General features: G+C 31.9%; 1 protein-coding gene across 2 annotated transcripts; it reads right to left on the bottom strand.

Moving 5' to 3' along the window:
* Positions 1-203: 203 nt before the first annotated feature.
* LOC140059132 (uncharacterized) lies at positions 204-19,284 on the bottom strand. 2 transcript variants are annotated; one of them, XM_072104977.1, is made up of 10 exons: positions 19,117-19,284; positions 18,090-18,267; positions 14,249-14,399; positions 8,287-8,374; positions 7,333-7,769; positions 6,834-7,023; positions 5,466-5,681; positions 4,914-5,080; positions 4,302-4,498; positions 204-2,008 (listed from the first exon to the last, which is right to left on the bottom strand). In XM_072104977.1, the coding sequence occupies exons 3-10, from the start codon at positions 14,376-14,378 to the stop codon at positions 1,412-1,414; spliced, it is 2,022 nt and encodes a 673-aa protein (XP_071961078.1). In that variant the 5' UTR covers positions 14,379-14,399; positions 18,090-18,267; positions 19,117-19,284; the 3' UTR covers positions 204-1,411. The 2 variants fall into 2 exon arrangements, with proteins under 2 accessions (XP_071961078.1, XP_071961079.1); XM_072104978.1 differs by lacking the exons at positions 18,090-18,267; positions 19,117-19,284 and adding an exon at positions 16,087-16,196.
* Between the last annotated feature and the right edge of the window lie 3,924 nt (positions 19,285-23,208).

Raw genomic sequence — 23,208 nt, 5'->3', positions numbered from 1 at the left:
ACATCACTCACATTAAAAGATAGAGATCAAACAAAAGTTTGTAATTACCAAATGGATCGACTACTTGCAGTAAAAGTGTTTATTCATTCAACTACAACATTGTTATGATGCACCGTAAGAGTTTTACTCAGAGCCTCTTTACTTTATTGGTAAGGATCCTCTTAACATTGATTATATATATATATATATATATATATATATATATATAATTATATATAACCATATTGCAAGATTGTCACGATTTCTGCAATACTAATCATTCCAATTGTTTGTAATTTGGCATTTACCCACAGTCAAATACCTTACTATAACAGTTATCATATACAAAAATGTAAATTATCTATACTTGTGTTAAGAGGACTGAGGTATGTTCAGTAATACTGTATTTTATACAATTTATATATCCGATCTATAGATGATCCTAATGGTTTGCTTTTTTAAATAATATTCTATACTAATGTACAGCTCTATCAACAACATGATGTATATTACATTACCCCGTGGAATAGTACGTAGTGAATAGTAAGTAGTAAGTATCTTCCACAATATGTTTGTATGTGAGATGGAGAATAATATTTCCTATTTTAATTACTATATTTCATTTAATGTTATTAGGCAATTATCATATTAATTAACTATAAATAATTTAATAATAGTCTATAAATAAATATGTATACTTTGTAATATTGTATTCTACAAAATCTATATTTTTTCTGCAATGCGCTGCTGTAGTGTTGACAATTTTTCATAATACTATGAATTTACAAATCGTTTACATTCTTTAAAAAATAGTTACTATTCTAATGTTTAAAAATATCTGACATTACCATTAATTTTGCGCGCAATTTAAAAGTTGTACAATAGTTGCAATTAATATTCCTAACCTAATGAGAGAAAATGTACTAGTAATATGCATCGGTACTAAATGATATGTATAGTTTAGTTTCAATCTCAGTTTCCACTGATTCAATATAATGTGCAGATTTCCATGCAGTACTGACTTTTAGCTGTTTGTTTCGCTCAATTGGTTGATGTGTCAAACCAGTATATATATTTAAATTGTACTGGATTAATACAGTACATAGTTTTCAATTACCTTAATGAGGTACAAGATCAAAATGTTCTCCAATACTGACATTAAATTGTTTTATAATAATTTATGATAATAATTATTATTATTACAGTAGGTCTATGTCAATTGTTCTCCGGTAAATATTTACTTTATATAAATTTAAAAAATACTTTTTAAAGAGTTTTCTAAATAATATAGTAAGTAAGTCAATATGCTGTATTGGTTCTGTACGAATTGCATCTGATTGGTCGATTGCAACAGTGACTCACTTTTAAAGGTGTGATTGTGTTGGCGTTTACCATCTGTTTTTCAATAATATTTCTATGATTTTATGTAAATTTAAACTTCACTTGCTGTCCTTGGTCTCATCGTTTGTAACTTTGGAAGAAGCGTAGGATTATTCGATATAGACGAAGATCTAGGTTTCGTAGCTGACTGGCTAGAATGATTGTCTCTATCATCAACAACTATTTCAACAATTGGAGTTGATTCTAAAATTGAATTGTTTTCACTGCTGTTTGGGGATACTTCTGTGGTGTGTGGTATCTCTGGCAGTATTGGTGTAGGTGTTAAGTCGAGCATGGCACTGTCAGAGAAGCTTCTTCCGCGAAGCCCAACCACGTCTACTTTAAGTCTGTCAAGTGGTTGCTGCTGTGGTAGAGGTTGCTGTGGAAAATTCGGTTGCAGATGTGTGTTCCTCATACGATGCCAATCACCACCAAGTGCTGCATACTGCATCTGCATTCTTTTCATTTCTTGTAGACGTCGTTCTCTCTCACGTCGACGTAGGAATTGACGTTGCCTTTGTCGATATTTGTGCCAACCTTGGTTAAAGAGAACACTGTCGTCTTCTGCTTTTTGTTTGGGTCCTTTCTTATGAGACAAATTTATTTCTTCAATCTTCTCCAGCATCTTTTCCATGACTGGTGTATACACCTTAAAGATTAAACATTTTGATGTATGTTAAACTATAAAAATAACATAAAAATAATTATGAAAGGCAAGGAGTTAACGGTAGAAGATAATATATTTACATTTACAAACTAGTTTAGTACCATGCAAAGTGTACGGTAGATTATGGTGAATAAAATTACATTTGTCCCTGCTATGATTTTTTTTCAGAATTCATTCAATTATATATATATACCCGCCGGAATAAACAGACGACTCTCGTCCTTGTCATCCGACAAGAATTCATTCGACCAAGCCGCCCCTGTATACCAGAAAACTCTCAACGACAGTGGATACCAGTACACACTAAAATACGAGCCGGTAACCCAGACAAGACGAAAAAACAGACAACGAAAAGACATTCTGTGGTACAACCCACCGTTCAGCAAAAACGTCAGCACAAACATTGGACAGAAATTCCTATCCCTAGTAGACAAACATTTTCCAAAAGATAACAAACTAAGAAAAATCTTCAACCGAAACACTATCAAGATTAGCTACAGTTGTATGAACAACATGAAACAGATAATAGACAGTCACAACAAGAGAATACTCAACCAGCCCGAAACAACATCCGTGGAAAACACGCAAGAAAACAAAACATGCAACTGTCGACAGAAAAACACATGCCCGCTAAGCGGAAATTGCTTACAATCATCTGTAATATACCAAGCCACAGTTACACGCAAAGACAAATCCACCTCGGAAACTTATATCGGACTAACTGAAAATGATTTTAAAACACGATACAGAAATCACACCTCATCATTCCGTAATTCACGTTCTAGAAACTCAACTGAACTCAGTAAACATATTTGGACACTCAAGGACAATAACACAGACTATACAACCTCATGGCGCATCTTGACATCTACTAAAGCATATAGTAGCGCAAACTAAAAATGCAATCTCTGCCTCAAAGAGAAATTATTTATCATCCGCCACCCTGAATTATCGACTGTCATATTATTTATGTTCTGATTCCCTGTGTTTAGATAAGGATGCTTTAGACCAGGTCCGCCTAATATTATTAGCCAATCAAAATCGTATAACTTTGGAGGGAAAATGTTATCCTCCTCTGAAGCCTAAAATTTGCATGTCCAGTATAAAAGTAGAATGTAATAGATATTAGAAAGAGAGAAGAGAGAATAAGATCAAAGTAGATAAACGGAAAGATGATAAAGAAAATATTAAGGCTTGACTGGTAGTGGTAGAAAGATGTATTAATCGAGTTACAAGGAATAAAAGTTCTAGTTGAGTTAAATATACTTTTTGTATGAGTTATCATTCAGTGACAGCTGTGTACGTCGCGTGGAGTTATATACGCCTGAGATTAAACAAACGTAACGAACTTGTGTCCGCCTGCCGGCACAGAAAGAAAGCATTGTTACATAACAGCTAACATTCCAAAACATATCACCTGTAAATGCTAATTCTACAAGTAAATGTGCTTATAAGCAGCGTTGTAATTGATTCTTCTCATTATAGTCTCCTGATGAGTGAGTTGCACGACTCACGAAACAAGCCTGTAGAGACCAAACTGTAGTTGTTACTTCTTTTCCAGACTTAACGTATATTTTAGCTCTACTTTACCGTATTGAGCACTTTCTAGACGGTTATATTGAACCGAAAATGTATATATATATATATATATATAATAACAATATAATTATGTTTTTTCAATTCACTTGGCAGTCTTTTAGATTTTTACTTGTTTTGATGTTGTGTTCGTTAATTTTAATGTTTTTATATAATGTATTGTTTGGATCTCAATTTTTGATGTTATTTTATGCTATCTTTTTAAAACAATCTAAATATTGTAATAACCTTTTAATAATGTAAACAATTGTCACAATTCAGTTTTTCTGTGAAGATGATTGTAATAAATATACCATTATGAATGAATGAATGAAAACTTTAAGCATTTTGAAATTGTTGTAGTATGAGGGCCCTAAGAAAAATTAGTTTTAAGTTGAAAGAAAGCTTACAATAAGATGTATAGATAATTACCTCGCCATGTCAACATTCTTCAAACGTAATGAAGAGATGACAAAATCATGGATCTAGATTCTAGTCATGCATAATATAGAAGAGATGATCAGATTGCGAATTTATAAAACTCGTCTACAAATAAGTGATCAGATGACGAGATCGTGTCTGCATAATTTAGATGATTGATTAGGATGGCAAGAGCACAATTCAGCATGTTGTGTGCGTCATCTTTTATAAGCTTGATCTGATTATGTAATCGGTGGTTCTTTTAAGATTCCGTACTTACTTGTTTATCGTGCAGTCGCTGCATTCTGGACGTCAGTTTGGTCTGAGCAAGTTCCCTCATATTGGAAAAAGTCTTTGGACTTCTTTTTACAAGCTGCCTTTCAAAATTGTTCAAATCCAATTCAAACACATCTACAGGTCCCTGACATCTTACTGTCTGTAAATAAGTTGGTAGTCGTAGAATAACTTCAAAATCTCCTAAAATTATAAAGAATATGTTTCTTTTTTAGATTTTCTGTTTTGGTAGCAACATGTTATGAATCTGCAATAAAAGTGTGAAATGTGAATCATTATATTTTTTATTTGGAAAATGTCAACATTTTTGTCGACAAAAGCAAAGCATGAGCTTGTTACATTTTATGAAAAATTATTACACATTGTGCAACATAATTTAAAGATAAAAAAGAAAACGTTATCGTGATAACACAGTGTTTATTGAAACTTCATTAAGGACATATGGTATATTGAAAGCTACATAGTACAATACATTATTTTATGCTCATAACAAAATAAAAGTTGAATGGATGATCACACAATTAAAAAAAGTAAATACAAGATTAATGGTTAGAGTAATTTTTTCAATTGAAAATATTTCACAAAGACAAAATATTACCTATAGACTCGCTTGGTCCAACTGTACAGATATCTACAAACTTTCTAGTTGCTAACTTTTCTGCTTCCGCGTAACCTCCTCGTCTACGTGCTGCGCTTGGTCCAGCTAATCGTAAATTATTATTGTTGACGTCACGAAGTTTTCGGTCATGACTCATTTTTCCACTTCTACAAGACAATTTTACTAATGATAAGTTGTTTATATACTTTTTAGCAACTTTGGTTCTAAGATTGGCCATTTATTTAGAATTTTAGAAGAAAAAATAAAAATAAAAACGTTTATGGAACATTTAGTCCGTTTGCTCAGTACTTTATAAAATAACAGGGTGATGGTATTTATTTTAACAATGAAAAAAAAAACCTCGGCTTAAGTCGGCTCCCAACGATAGCGACTTGCTTCAGAGTTACAATATGGAGATCGGGAAGAAAGGTTTGTCGTAAAGTTACACAGAGTTGATTGATTTACTCCCGATTTCCGCACGGCACTCATTGTTTTCGTTTGGTAAGTTCAATGATAACTAACTTATCAACCAACTTTGTTGTAATTACTTACCTGAGGGCATTAGCTACTGACAGTTCTTTTTCTGAACTATAAAGTGGATATTGTTTGACGTGGTGCAGAGGGTCTACCGACAGTTTTACATTTCCATTTAGAACAAAGAATATTCCCCTAACTGGTTCACCTTGCTTCACGATAGTGTTGCCGTAATCGTAACGAGTCTTTGTAAAGCTCATCGCCATAATTTTTCTTTGACGTGGTGTCCAATTACTAAAAAGTACAAAGTGATGTTTAATGGCGGTATGCGTGCTTCTAATCATAAATTGAATACAATAACAATATTGTCGGTGACTTAATGCCAACTCAGACAGCCTCGTACGACGAGGACTGATGAGTCATCTTTTCGGGAAAAAGTTAAAATAAGTTTGATGTTCTCTAGAGACGTTTCGTCTGGCCATGTCGTACGACGTTGCCTGTGTTGGCTTTAACCTGGCTACAGACCGTAAGTGAAATGGATTTATTATTTGTTAAGTTCGTTTTTTTGTTATTCAAAATATTTCAATACATAAAATGCAAAGTCTGGAAGAAAACAAAATAATCTCAAGAGATCTTTCAGCCTATTTTCACCAGAAACATTACTGTAGTCTCTACACGAAGAGACACTAATGGCTTGATGAGCATAGTAGTTCATTAATTAACAAGATTATAATTAAAGTAGCTGAATTATCTAAAGCTAACATGATGTGTTTTGTGAAGTTCTCACTTCTATCATTAGTTTTGCACAATTTAATGGCCAATAAATAAAAATTAAACATGCATAATTTATACTTTATCAATATGAGCAGGCGTAAATGTGTGGTTACAACATTACGTTACGTAATATGAAGCAATTTAACTTTCTGCAATTGCTGCAAGGTCTTCTACAAGCAACTCGGGGAAACATTGAATATATGCGGTTCTTAAAAACCAGACTTCAATCAACGTAAGGCAGCCTCACGTCTCTGGAGTTCATTATCCGTAAACGTATGGGTAATTAATGTCCTACGTAACACAATATGTGTAGTTTGACATCAATACCGTGCGTTTCGACGAAGTTTTTAAACGTGACACAGATCACCATTAACAGCAAAACTCAGACAATTTAGTTTAGAAATTTAGTAAAAAAAAGGTTTCAAGAAAACGACAAAGAAGTAAAATATGTTGGCCATGCCTAAGCCTATGCCAGATGCGCCGATAAACCTAGGCTAATCTAAACCTCCTACATACATTTAGCCCTTAAGGTACGTAAAATGATTTTGTCCAAATTAATAAAGCTATAAATTCAAAACGTATCCGTACACGTGTTGTGACACGGTTACGTATATGTGGGTTTGCACAAACTCTCTATTAGTTATAGAAATTCTGACTGTATTGCGATCTTACCTAAATAGAGAACACGATGCGACAAAATCTTTTTTCTCCTTAAATTGCATCTCTTGTGCTGTTTTCAAACAACGATTATAAAGATCTCTATTAACCACGATGAGATCCGTAGATAAGTCAGATAAGATAGAAGCGCTTCTGACATTATCTGCCTGAACAAGTGCCAACTCTCCAAAACTTTTACCAGCACCTACACATAAAATAACATAGGATGGGTTTATTACGATAGCCTAGAATGTATCCATTTTGTTAATTCTTTGAAATGTTTTCAAGCAGTGTCTGTAAATTATTATAGAATAATTTAAAAATATTGACTACAACTTGAAAATATGTTACGATTTTATGAACCGTACCACTGCAAGTAGCAATTTTATAGATGGGAAGATACAGATTATTTCATTAATTTTATTTTTTTGCTTATATTTTTTAAACTCATAATATGGATTATTCTGAAATGAAAACAATTATTATAAAAAATTATCATAAAAAAAGTATTTACCCAGTTCCCGTATGTGAACACCAAATTGCTTTCTATCCAACTTTTCTGAGTTGGGTTTGAAATTATTAATAGATCCAAATGCACTTTCAGAATCAGAATCGGACGAACTTTCGGTTGACAGTGTTACGTCATCATTGGATATTTCAGAAATCCCAGAATCACGCGTATGACCAGATTCACTTTCCACGGATTCTCTAGAGTCTGTGCTTGTGCTTCCGCCGCCATCGCCATTGTGAACTGTGCTCGTGCTCCCGCCGCCGTGGCCATTGTGAGCTGCTTGTTTGTTTTCACCGTCTTTTCTGTTGGCCGACCGTCGGCTGTGATTACCAGAACGCGCCTTCCTTTGACGCAACGGCGTGGATTTCGTCAAGTTTCCCTGTTCTTCTAGTTGTTGGTTGATGTAGATTGACACTAGCCCAGTCAAAATTATAAAGAAGCTGAATAGTAATATCAATTGTATGTTATTTGTATCCGTGATAAATAACAAACGATGTGAGAGAAGAGAGAATTAGAAAAATTAGCACACTGTTGGGTTGATTTTGGAATTTGTTTCAAATAGGTTTTTAACTTAACTTACAAGTTTCTATGGAAATTGTATAATGTACTACTATTATATATTTTATTTATTATTATCTTTAGGCACATGTGGCCAGGGACTACCAATAGTACATTAATAATTGTTCCGTCATACGATAGGTAGTACTTTCCCTGATATAAGAACCAGTTCACCGAGGTAACCACCTACTCCTCTCAAATGAACATGGATAAACTGTGTATAATTAGACCTCGGGTTATGGTCCTTCAGAGAAAATACTTGTTCCACCACCAGAACTTAGAAAGAACCCATGCCGATATTGTTTGTTTTTAGGTACGGTAAATGGTGCCCCTGCAAACCTATTTGACTCGCTTTTGTTAAACCAGTGCGTGGTACAATAATGTTATACTATAAGTTACCTGTCTCCTTGATCTCCTTGTCGAATAATAACAGTATCCTCGGGAACCGATAAAAACTTGCAATTCCTTACAATGTCTTTAACTACATCTACAATATGAGAAAGTAATGATGAAATAATGAACCTTATTAAATAATTAGTTTAGATGTATTAATAAATAATTTTTATTAGTGTTAAATAAACTTAATCATCACTGACTCAGGTATTGTTTTTAAAGTTTTAAACACATGGATAAGTTGTTCTGAGTTTTAATACGGGTAGACTTTTTAGCGAACTTTTATTATTTTATAATTTCGCCTTTTAAAAACGTTTCTCTTTAATAGTCATTTTCCTCTATCAATGTATAAGATGTATTTTAATGTGGTAAGTTGAAAGTATCTCCCCTCCTTATCCACCGTTTCCTATATCTCATAGTAAATCTTTAGACGTCGTTTAGAAGATTAACCTTTTCAAATATTGGACACATTCAATGTTGTGTCGAGCGGAATGTAATAATATACACGTTAATTTTCTTATTTAAAAGCGACCTTTGTGGTATTCAAATGTATATTTCTTTCTTCTTTACTTAATGACTTTCAAACCATCTAGGCCTAATTTGAAGATTTCGAAACGCAGTACTAAATTACTGAAAATGCAAGCTAGTCAACAGAAAGAATAAATAATACATTATACATCCACATTCGGCATGTATTTTTTGTAGGCCAAAATACCCACTGGTTCAGAAAATGTTATAACGATTCCAACAAGAACAGAGGTGAATTCACATCCACCTATAACATTAATAAACACTATCCACATTAAGTACTCAGCTTGAACTTTACGATAACATTAGGCCAAAGTTATACGTTCTGCGTGTTGTTTCTATGGCATTGGTCCTTCCGTTTATTGTTTATATTATTAGCTGGTCAAAGGTTCGCATTTTATTGTGATTAATGTGATACTAAAAGTAGTATGTGGGTACTTACTTAAAAAAACCGAATATAAGTCATTTAGTTTGACTAAGCACAAGACCCTGTAATAATTGTTTGACGTATACGTGATTATGTACTTTTTTTATGTATTTTTATTATTCAAATCATAGTACGGTCCAATTAAATAACACCATACAATAGCACATTAACTACATTTGTTATTCCAGTAAGACAATTTTAAAGCTTTTGTATTTTATGTGTTAATTATAATATTTAGCACCTTATTGGTTGCCAGCTTCATAACAGACTTCGATAAAGGTGTTTGTAGGTTGCATTCATGAAATTTATTAGTAACCAAAACATACAAGATGATAAGGACTTTCACAATCAAAAGGAGATAAACTTCGTTTACCAACATTCCCTTTGAAGTATCATATTAATTCATTATGTATACAACAATACATATTGTAATCAGGGAGATATAGAAATATTATTTCTGTACCTCCCTGATCGATGCTATGCAGATAGGCAAGATCACGTACATACCCCTCATTAGCATAGATAGATATAAAGTAGGCCTATACAATTAAAAATAAGAATTAAGAAATAAAATTGCATCTTGTAGTCACAGGTTACTATAATGTTATTCCATTTCTACACAATACTAAATCATTTTTGTTTCGATCCAATCTTTGTGAATAACTATTATGGGATATTAAAATACATATTCAATCAAAAAATGTATACCGTTTTCAGAGGAACAATATATCTTTAAGAGAAAAAAAATTAGATCCCAATGGAAATAAGCTGATAAGCTTTTTGGGCTATCCTGGAAAGTCTTTTATAAAATGTATTATTTATAATGTCCGTAATTTATGTTATCACTTTGTATGTATTTTTTATGATGATTTTCCAAATAAATTCAAATCAAATCAAATCAAATCAAATCAAATCAGAAACAGGAATTTTAATCAAAGATTGCTTAGACAATTTTTTCTACGATGATGTGACGCAAACTGACTATTTAAAAAAAGAACTATAACATAGATATAAATAATGTAACAAGTCACTCTGAAGTCGTCTGTTTATTTCGGTAACATAAACAGACATTCGTTACTCATCACCTCTAATTATTTGCTTTATTATTGTTTAAAGTTGCAATGACATAAATATCTTAGTGATCTGTAATAATAATAATAATATAATCAAATCGAACTCGGAACTAACTAAATTCTGACTGAAATGAACACTGGAAGAAATGTACTTAGTTCCTACATGGATGAATACAATGTCGCACACATATTAGAAATGCATAATAATTCTACCTTCATTATTTCAATAGTTTTCAGGAAAGTTCAGCTCAATAGAAAAGGTGTGGTATATGTTGATGTTTCATAGTATATACTGGTTTCATAGAAACAATCTGGAACTCAAGTCTGACCGAAATTAACCATGGACAAATCTATTTAAATGGATGAATACAGTGTTTTGAACCGGTAGATATTATCTTGATGTTCTATAATTATGATATTCATTTCGTATCGAACTGGAACTCAATTCTGATCGCATGAACCATAGAGGAAGTGTTACTTAAAATCCATAGATAAAAAAAAAATGCGGGACAAAAATGCCATGCCATAATAATAAAACTACCTCAGGGATTTCTCAAACTTTAGGCCTACGAAATGTTGTCATATCGATAATAAATATTGTTGATTCAGAATTACAATTACAGTCAGACAAAATCATGCTCCTTGTTTGGGCTCAGGTGCCAATCAAATCTAAATTGCAGCATTTGAAAAAACGGGGCTATGTTATACTATCCAGTGTATTATTCAATCAGTTGAAATAAGATTCCACTATTACTTAATAGAAATGTGGATTATTTGATCAGTAGCTTAGTGAGTAAACAAAGTTCTATTTCTTTTGTTATGCCGACCTAGATAAGCCATCGCGGTACAAAATACGAGCTAAACAACCCATTTAATTTGTAGTCGCGTGCAACGCGACTCTACAGCTTACTATGTCGGTTGGTCGGTCGGTTGGTCGGTCGGTAAACACTAACTTTAGCACGCGACTGCAGCCATGTATATGGCCTTGTTAATTTCCAAACTAATGCAGACAAAAATATTGTTACTGAATATCAATATGACAATGCCGTTTTGCCGGTTCTAATTGAAAATAGTGTTTCTAACACAATTCTAAAGGCTAAATCAACACTTTTTAAACTAGAATTTAGAGCACCGAATAATCGATTTATGATTCTATTGCTCCGGATCAGTGCACCGGATCAAATCTATATCTTTGTGTGAAATCTTTTATTCTTAACTTATTTCCCACGATATTTTTATCCGGCCTCCGGATCGGAATCTGAGCTCAGTGCAAACGTAGCTTTAGTAACCACATACTGCTAAAGAGTGCATGCTTTAATATGATTACTGATTACAACATGTTTTTTTACTTTCAAAATTATTGTAAATTTCTGCCATTGGGGCATAGTTCTACTTTTTTAGTCGCGTACAAACGCGCATCTACAGCTCACTATGTCGGTCGGTCTGTCTGTCGGTCGGTCGGTCGGTCGATAAACACTAACTCAAATTTGAGCACGCGACTACAGCCATGTATATATGGCCTTGTTATATGTATACATTGTAGTTACGAGCGCTTTAGCCGCAAACAAAAAATTAAAGAATCCATTAAAACATCACAGGAAAAAAAAACAAAAAACAAGCCAAACAAGACTTTCACGATGAAGTTGAGAAACTTAAGGACGTTTTAGGAATACAGTTCATCGTAATGATTTCATTTAGTGTATTTATCATGTGATGTTGACACGTCAAGTACCAACCCGTAAGCATTGCATAATCAAAGTAGGCATTGTCAATTTGAATATGAAATCACGAACCCTTGTTAACGTGTTTAGTTTCGCGTTTCTCCTGCTTTTGTGTCGGTGTCACTGACTCCGAAAAATACAAGGTCATAGTAAAATCGACTTAATTTAAAGGTTCACAACCCATCGAATTTGTCAAGGGCCTTCTTCTTTAGTTCGAACCTTTACATTCGAAGGCATGTAGTGCCGTTTATATTTACTTTAACTTAAGGAATAGCGCAAGCATTAATAATAATCACAAATCTTTTCTTAAAAATATAATGGTATCAACAGCAGATGTGGTAACCTTTGGCTCGCATTACTAAGTTATGTCTACACTATCAAACTAGTTTGACAAAAGAAGTGTGATGTGCCCAAATATGGTAGTGATATGACATCATCATGTCCAAACATTTTGTTTGTCATATAATTGTTGATAGTGTAGAAAGAGCTTTAGATGCAACCGTATGATAATATTATACTTTTCTAAGATAAGGATATTCCGTAGTGTACCAATACTATACCGTTTCACCAACCAAACCCAACCTCTTAATCCTTCGCAAGAATGATTTGTTTTTATTTTATATTATATATTATTATATTCCTAATATACTATTTCAACGGCTGAAACAAAATAATATAAATAGCATCAAACTTTAGCCATGCAATATGCATAGATGAAGGCCGATTTTCCATCGCTTGCTACGAGAAGGAAGTGTGTCCCTCCTTTTAAAGGCCCATTTACACTAGGACGATAACGATCGACGATAAATAAACAAATATGCATTGCTCATACATAAAACAAAAGAAATCTAAACAGTTTTTATTCTAGGACTATTTAGGAACCATCTATGCTTCCTTTGATGAAAATAATATTTTCAGACGTCCAATCAAATGACGTCATGATTAGTAAGAGCAATAATATCGTGACAATACAACGATATTTTTTGTTTATTGATCATGACGTCATTTGATTGGATTTAAAAAAAATATATATTTTATCAAAGACAGAATAAATGAGTATTCTATAATTCTAGAACGAAAAACTTTCTAAATTATTTTGTTTTATATAAGAAAAATGCATGCTTATCTATTTATCGGTCTTACCCTCTCCTTCGTATACCTTTTTGCAGAACTGAGCGATTCAAGAAATTCAAGAAACATGTTCCTATAATTAGACTGTTCAATTTTTGTAAATTATGTTTTGATGTATGATCTGCTGTTTTTTTGTTTGTTAAAGTTTTTAGTTCACCTATTTATCATGTAGGCTTATAAAATACAACTACGGTTTTATCCTGTGGCTGCTTAGGTGACATTTAAAACAAATAAAGATATTCCGGAATAAATTATATGTTGTTGTTTTCTCATTTGACAAACTAAACACGGAAATAATTAATCGCTTACAAAAAAAGATAAATGAACTCTCATGTTCAAATAAAACCCAATTGATTGCTTAACTCGACGTTTCTATGTTGTTAATATTGTGACTTCAAATATTAACATTTTCGATTTTCTGATTTTAAGGCAAAAATGTTTAGCATGTGTACTATTAATATAGTTATATATCTTTTCAAACAATAATAATAATAATTTATAACTAATGTACTTTTTTTCTTGAAATTTAAGCATTCCAAAGTGTATGTTATCGTATAATAATTATTGATGACAGATCGAAAACAGGTTTCTTGGAGAGAGACCATATAACAAATAGCCGTTGTGACTGGTCTGTATGAAGCTATGTCTACACTACCAAACATCACGTGGAAAACTACTGATTGACAATAAAGTGTGAAGTGCCTAAATGAGGTATTGATATATCATCGTGTGTATATTTTTAGTGACGTGCAAACTATGTCGGTCGGCCGGTCGGTCGGTCGATCGCTTTGTCGATGGGTCGGTAAACACTAACACTATTTTGAGCAAGCAACTGCAGCCATGTACATGGCCTTATATACAGATGGCCTTATATAGTGATTTATATATTTGGTGTTTATTCGTATGTTTATATGTTATATTTTACACGCGTATTTTTTGTATCCATGACTTTTTGATATTTATAATTGTTTTGAGCTTGTCAACAAAATAAATTTCCGTTTGGACCAATAAAGATTAAATGTATTCTGTCCATATATGGGCACATTTTGTGTCACATAAAGTTTGATAATGTAGACAGAGACACTCACCTGTTTTCTGTGACTTAAAAAGTCCACTCATGTTTTGGAACCATGATATAAGAAGATCAATATCTCGCTCGTGTCTTTTATCAGGAGGCTTTGAGATTAAGCTTACCACTCTCTCATAAATGTGCGCCATCTTGTTTTTTTTACATATAACCTGGGGGAATGAAAATGAATTAATAAAAACTAATTTATTTATTTAACCATAACATTTCACGATGGTAAAAAGTGCCGTGACCCTAAATAATACAAAGCATCAATTACAAAGAAGCATACAATACGAATATTATAAAAGTGTTTATTTAAATTTAAATCTCTATAAAACGCCAATAATAGTTCAATAAAGTAACAAAAAGAGGAATAATGAAAAAGAAAATTCTTAAGTTTAGATTTCGTTTGAAGGTTATTCGTATAGTGTTGATAATCAATCGGACAATACAAAATGTATGACATTTTGAATATGCTTATAAATGGAATGCATTTTTATGCGAAGTATTCCACAATAAAGCTGGGCTTATAATTTTTCAATAATAGTCAGTAACAATACGCATTATAGTTTATTCACGAACATAATATTGCATTGACATAAGTCTATAAAATCCCACTTATATTTTTATTTTATTTTATTCAATTGAAACCAACAGCGATAATTATCGCCACTAACAGGTTGAATACAAACAAAGCCAGAACTGTTTCAAGCACCTTGATTGGTCCTAACATTGATCAATGGCTTCTCTCGTCCAGTGCCCACCTTGACCAGAGGAAGGCATAAGCCAATACGTCTGAGGCAGATGCTAGATGCAGAAGCTGACATGAGAGTCATCAGTGCTGATTTCAAATGCCTAACGGGACCCTAGCTCCATATACAGCACCCGATATTCCCAAAATATGGTCTCCAATCTAAGCTCCAACTTGATTGACATAATTGTAGTAATGAACCACATTATTTATCATACCACGTGGCTAACCATAATTGTGTGATTTACAGCAGTTACAATACTGTGTAGCCTATTATGATTAAAACAATTATAATCAAACCATTTATTTTTTACAAGCACGCCAATGAAACTCAATAATTACACAATTATCTGATAATACAGCACTGGGCAATAAACGACTGATCTTTGGAAGAACAAATAACGTATACAATTTTGGAGTCTATAAAATCTTATTTATATACTATGAAATAGTATAATAAAACTATTCTCGACTTAAAGCAAGTAAAACATACACTCATGCTCTAAATTAGTGTATACACACATTAGGGCTGTACATGTATAGAGGATCGTAATATGGAGATATAAATAGGCTAAATAAAAGATTTTAATTTAAAAGAAAAAGACTTTTCGGATTTCGGATATCCTGCCGCATATTAAAAAAGTCCCTAAATAATAACAAATAATACTTCCATTTATCGTGATATATCAATATAGCCAATAAATTGAAAAATATAAAACAGAATTTATGAAGACAAAATGAAAAAAAAAGAAACAAGATACACAAAATTGCAGTTTGTATTAATTAAAAAATTACCAATTTGTCTTAATGAAATTATTAGAAAATATTAGCAATAAGTAAAGGAAATTAAATGTTATGTTATACCCATACAAATTGCTAGGCCAAAAAAAATAATATCTAGGTTATTCCATCCGGTTACCACTCGTCTGTGTAAATTGGCCTTAAGCGTCATTTAATACGTATTTATACTTTTTTTTTAATTTGTATCTTGTATACAATTGTTTAAATAATGAATGTATTTCTATATTTTGTGTTTGCTTTACAAAATGAAAAAACAAACATTTTTTAGGCATATTTTACATCTCTGTCTACACTATCACACTTACTTAGTCCGGGACATACCCGAACATGTATGACTAGATTCCTCATTTCTCCTATTGTGACAGCCAGTTCCTCTCTCTGCATACCAGTATCCGTCTCTAGTTCATCAATGTATGTGAGTGATAGCCTTCATTTTTTTCCTTATGTTTTGGCTCCCAACATCAGAACATCTTTAATAATTCCAAAGAGCCATATCGTTGTTCGTGACTGATTTATTTTATGACCATAGCAGCATGACGTAGTAGTGAATGACTTTCATCAATTGCTTTCTGAAGTTTTCTTTGTAGTGATCCATGTAGAAATACTGATTCAACATTTCTCTTGAAGATCTGTATTGTTCCGTATATTTGATTTCATTTGTCAATTGAATGTTTTTTTTTTCCTTTTCTTATTTCAAAATATCTGCTGGTCGTGTTAATAAAGCTTCCCATATACTGTTAATCATTCACCTTGTCTATCTCTATACCATTCTGAATTGTAATTGTTCCGGATTGATTATATGATACAATTAAGTTTTTCCTTCATTTAGTTGTAGCCCAACACTTGCAGAAATCTATCAAACTAGTTTGACAAAAAAAAGGTGTAATGTGCCCAATGGTAGTAATATCTCCGATTATGCTAGTGGACATCATCATGTTCATATTATATGATATTATCACATCACATTTTTTGTCAAATACAATTTCATAGTGTGAACCGAGCTTAAGATCAAACATTTCATTAATCGCCGACAACTACTCTGTACGAAATCTTAAGTATTCATTTGTTAAAATAAAATTTAATTTTGAAATTCAAATTCCGTCTAATTTACATAAAGACCTTACATAAATCGACGCTTCCTTACAATGTACTGCTAGCCTCCTTAATCTCGGCATACTAATATCAAGTACCACTAAAGTCAATTTGTATTTATTATACATTAACTTAATTTAGAAAATGTAATATCTAATTTACACGAACTGTTCATGCCTTGCGTAAATCTAAACGGTTACTGAAGTCTATAACTTATATTATATAACACCTATATAAATTCCTGTCATTTGATTGGACGAATGTGGGTCACATGGCGTGCAATAGTACGCACTATTCAACGATCGTTAAATAGTACTTTTTGAAACATTTTTGTGTACGAAAAAAAACGTCTAGATGTTATATAAAACAAATAATGAATGTTTTGTATTCGTGTAATGGTACAAATAATAGCACTTGGTGAATGATGAAAGGTTATATCAACTCGGCTTTGCCTCGTTGATATAACCTTTCATCATTCACCTTGTGCCATTATTTGTACCATTGCACTCATAAACATTCATTATTTGTATACTGTAGTGCGAAGTAATAATGTATTCCGGTTGATGTACATCTATATTAATTACATTTCGTACAAATCTAATTCATAAAATTTAAATTATAATTAATTTATATTTCTGTATACTACATTGCAATACGACAACGTCTACAATCACTGTAATAAAGTATCGTAATCTTGAGGAAAATAATATATGTCCCGCACTAGGTGTAAATTTGTTTGCTTATTAATTACATTTAAAATAAATTTAATTTGGAAAATTATCTAATGTACATGAGCTGTTTATAATTGACGCAAATAATCACTGCACTGAAGTCTAATCATGTAAATTTAAAGTATATATAATACACTGCTAAGTATAGATTAATTTAAATTTATTTTATTTAGAGATCTCAGTGCTGTAAGTTAAGGGTTTCTATTATGGTTTAGTATAGGCCTACTATAAAAACACATGTGATGCTGTATTCCAGAATATTTATATGATACTGTACTGGAGACTCATATAGAGTATCAAGAATCAAGTAGAATATTTAGTATCCATTGAATTATACAATTATTTATATAATTCTGTTAATCGAATCTGGCAATCACTAACTAGATATACATCAATAATACAATGTAGAAATAAGTGTAGATTGATATAGGCCTATTAAGTAAGATTAATTTAGAGAGAATTTAATATATATATTATGTTCATACCTTATGTTAATTGACGCCAGTAATCACAATGTACTTGAATTATACATTAACCGCGAAAATGTACCGCTGTGATCTTGATAGTATATGTAATAATGATGTTTAACAACTCGTGTATTGTACCGTATGATGACTACCACAAACAGTAAATGGAATTTGGCCATTCACCACCATCACCGAACTGATTAAATTAGAGAAACATAACAGTAAATAAATTTGTTATAGATTGTAATATTGTTGACATTTATTGACTTTTGGAAAAGATAGCATTTAGTTCCAAAGTCTTTTTTAGATCCTGTTGTTCTGGCAAACCCCAATGATAACGTGTTATCTAGTTTGACAAAACAGTTAGTGTGATGTGCCAAAATACGGTAGTGATATACCTAATATGTTAGTTATATGACATCATCATGTACATATAAGGGCACATCGCATTTTGTCACATAAATATATTGATAGTGTAGACAGAGCTTTATACAATTTATTTTTTTAGAAATATGCGTTTTCAATATAAATAATAATAATAGTAATAATAATAGACCTCCTAATGATAACGCAGTATTTTAGTTCAAAACAAACAGTAAAGCCATAATTATTATTTGCAAATCTCCTACACTTTTTTTTTATACACAACCCATTCGACACTACGCAGCCGGCTGGGTGGGGGAGGGGTTGCTCGGACATTATTATCTAAACCATTGCATGACTAAGAACATTTTCAAATCACTCATGTGTTATTGTAGTCAAATAATAACGTTTGAACATTTTAAAAGCATACTTCTTGTGTGTGTGTATATGCTTCTTGTGTATGTGAATATGCCCATATTTTATAACCGAAAAAAGGTAAGCCTTTTTGGATATTATGGAAAAATACCTCGCGGTACGCATATTAAAACATTGTACATACTATTATATACATTTTAAAGAAGTATTATTTTGTATACATTTTTAAAGATTCTTTAAAATACATTGACTATCGTACTACTCTTATCTTGTGCATGAATGATATATAGCCTATGTCCCGTATTACCTTAATTCCAACTCATAATTCCAAATACGAACATGTATTAAGTCCAGTCCATGTGTCATGCGCCGCTATAGGATCGTTTGTATGTTATCTCGCGACAAAGTGAGTAACATGCTCTCGTACTTTTCGCTTAGTAACGAGTGTTGACGTTTTGTCGTTCGTAACTGCAGCCCAGTCGTTCCCAAGCAATTCTGAAGTTATGTATATTGATATACTGTAGACTTACGTTAACGGTTAAGTCCCTAGGGTCAACTCTTTTGTGTTGGCCAACAAACGCAAGCAAACACTTCAAATGTACATATCATTACAACTTTCCTCACTTGACTTGCGGGTCAGATGTTAATAACATACGTTAATATTATTCGCTGTTAGAGTAATTTTTACATTTTGTCTTTTTTAAACATTAGTTTTAACTATCTGAGTGAGCACATGATTTTCATTGAGAATGGTGTTCGTTTATTAGTACGGTGTAAATGTTTATGCACAGATAGTGTGTGTTAATAGAAACTACGTACATGTTATAGTGTACATATATCGCCTACTCTATGCCTGAACAATCTTAGTATACAAGAGAGCGTATGTTCCTTATATCAGAGAAAAGTGAAATTACACAGTTTATTTTAACTCTTCCATGGAAAGTTTACTTTCCCCCGGTTATATACATGTTTACTGTTTCACACCTAATCCAGTGAAATTTTTGCCTTGCTGATTATAGAGTCAGGGTGGATTGCTATAAAACAGTCTTAATTGATGATCTTAACTTCTCGATTCATGCCGGCTTTATCGGCCTAAGGTAGCTTGCTCAATTTAAAATCATAACACTTACGTACATTTCTGCTCCAGAAAATCTATTCTAGACCTATATTAGGGTAAAATCAGCGTTTATGATTTAAGACTCATTCGGGAAAGCTTTTTTAAAGACCGCTAGCAGGTTAGACCGCGGTATAACAATGGTCTATAATAAAGACTACTTGCTACGTCACGAATTATAGCCGGCTAAGACCGTTTATAGACCGCTTATATTATGTTTAAGTCAATACAAATGTGTTTTAAAGGTTGATGCATTGAATTTTTAAAATAATATTACCAATTAATAATGCCTGGTTTATCAATATCATTAGGCCTAAAATGAAGACACATGACTAGACCTCGTATGAAGGAATTTCTACCCAGAGTCTCGTATTTAAGTAGGCCTAATTAATCAACTATACAACCCTACAGCACCACCAATGTTCGGGGATGTCACTAGTGTAAATATGCATCACCCACATAAAGTTATTATCTCATATGTATACATCGCATACACTTTTAAGATTGTATGTAGAGCCTAATGCATCTAGTTGAGCCTGTTAAATTTATTAGTTTAGGCAAACAAAGTTTGAATGTAGGTCGATTGGCCTTAGTGGTTTGATCTCCAACAAGCTAGTATTTCTTTGAAGAGAAAAAAGGACTAACATGAATTTATCATTTTAAAAATCGCATTGCGAGGACATTCGCGCGACGCGAGTAAGTTTGCCAATCACAGTTCAAATGTTCTTTCGCTTATGGTATTGGTACTTTACTAGCTGCAGTTCTCTTTAGTATGCTTTCTTAGGTTTTACATTAGCTTTGAGTATGTTCTTCGTTTGCTATGGATATGAGCATTGTTATGATATTCCAAAATAAAAAAAATTATGACTGAATGAAATTGGACAAGCTGCTTGTGTCACTTTTATGTTCTTGTATTCCGTCGTTTTTGGGACCAAGCTTTAATGTAGAAATGTCACTGAACAGAAAATAATTGTATTGAAATCATTACTACAATTATAGCTAGTGATTATATGTGGCTTTATTTGAATTCTTGAAACTATAAACATGTTAATACTAGTTATACTACTCGATTGACATCGGTGACTTAACACGTTCAACCAAGAAATTAACCTAGTTAATGTCGTCATGTAACGAACACGTTTGTGACTTATTTTCTCCCCATGCGGCATGATCCATGATGACGTCAAAACAACAATAAACGAATGTCTATTCTAAAAAAAGATACTTCACACTGGTAATTAATATCTCTATATTCGTTTGAAGTGTATGTATATAAGAATGAGATATGAGTGCTATTAATTATCCAGTTGTGTAGAAATAATGTACATCTTTACTGTTTTCACAATTTACAACATTAAAAGATTGTTTCTTTTTTATAAAATAGACAGGAAGAATCGAATTTGTTTTCTACAATAATAATAACTTAAGTTTAAGAACATATATAATGATATGTTATGTAATATTTTATTTGTTTTGCATGTAATACCAAAAAGTAAATTAAGCGTTATGAAAAAGTATAAATAAATATGCAATTGTACGAAAGAAGATTATTTAAGTTGAAAGAAAAAAACTTTAAATTATAACCTCCTTTAACAAATTTGAAAACTATAAACAAAACCGATAAATCAAAGTAAGGCGTTCTATAGTATTGCCTAATTAAGCAAATATAAATTCAAATAAAAACCAGAGTAGAAGTGAAATATGATTAATGTACAGAAAAAATATTTATTTATGTAACATTTGTAAAGTGTATGGCCAAATATTCTCCTCTATTGAACTACTAGTAATTTGTAAACATACAGTATAAACTACTTCCCATTTAGTAGGAACATGCCATCTTCCCCGGCTAAGCCAGAATAGTTCCACCTGTGTCAAGCTATTTCAAATTAATTGATCATTTGAGCAATTTACACAAAAAACAAGGACCTTGAAATCATTGTAATATCCCATCAAACAATTAAGAGCCATTGTCTGTAAAAATCAAAGATTTGGTGGCAGATGTAAAAAAATGGATTTCTCTCAAATTTTTACCATGAATAGACATTTCAATAAAAGCATATCTACAACATTCATTTTAATGTTTAGCCTCCGTTGCCATGACAACGGTCAATTATCCAAATTTTGATGTTTTTGCCATTTTTCACAGATTTTCTATAGTGAAAATAGTGTATACTTATTTTAACAAAAAATACTTTCAGTATACAGTTTTTGTTTATAGCAGTGTAAACAACATGTATTGAGTTCCATTTAATGTAGAAAAAAAATAAATTACAAAATTAAGTTTGGTTGATACCATTATTTTAAAAAGAAAATTTTTTTTTTTATAAAAGTATACCTCATAAACGTACCTATAACTTCCAAAGTGGTGTTTTTAAATAAATGAGGTTTTTGAATTTGATAGTCAATAGGTTTGTCAACAATAATCACGAAAAAAACACTGGGGTAAATTTCGTACATAGGTTTTGTGTTGCCAGGAAAATACAAAAAATACAAAAAATATAACAAAATATCAACAAACAAAACACATGAAACACAATTTAAATATGGCTAATCAAATAATAAAATGTATATGTGGCTTGTCATAATGCTACTAGAGTCATACGAATAGTTTAGATAAAATAGTAGAATGTGTTGCCAGGTTTATTTCAATTAATTGCCAGAAAAACAGTATTTTGCATTGAAATATTTAGTTGATGGAAAATAATGTTAAACTTGGAAATAATTGCGTCAATGGTTTTTATAAATTTTTAAATCTATTTTGTGTAAAGAGATACAGAAAGACCTCCCAAAAAATCTGACCTTGTAAATAGGTCATTTGAGGTCAACAGGGGTCAGAATGCAAAACAGGACAGGTCCCCACTTTACTACAACTATTAATGTTTGATCAAAATTTACAAGATAGTTCATAACAATTCTCAACAATTTTCATATTTTACCTATAGTGTTACCTTAGCAACCATTTCTATGTGTAACTAAGGAAAGTAATTTTTAAAAAACGTAAAAAATGGCGTTTTTATAAATACAAAGAATTGATTGCATTTGTAATTTTTCTCAATTTTACTTCTACTGCATTCCATTAATGACAAACTTGACCTTGTAAATTCATTCATTTTGAGGTCAACATTTTACCATAGTAACTGTTTCTATGCGAAAATTTAAAAAAAATAAGGGGTTTTTCATAAATACAAAACATTTTTTCTACATAGTTTCCATTTCTACTTTTTGCCAAATTTACTTTAAATACTGAATCCTAATAATCTCAGAAAGAAAGTCTTGACGAATCTG

Source organism: Antedon mediterranea, chromosome 9, assembly GCF_964355755.1.
Source record: "Antedon mediterranea chromosome 9, ecAntMedi1.1, whole genome shotgun sequence".
Taxonomy (NCBI): Eukaryota; Metazoa; Echinodermata; class Crinoidea; order Comatulida; family Antedonidae; genus Antedon; species Antedon mediterranea.
Note: the sequence above shows the minus strand (reverse complement) of the source record. Positions and strands in the feature narration are given on the sequence as shown.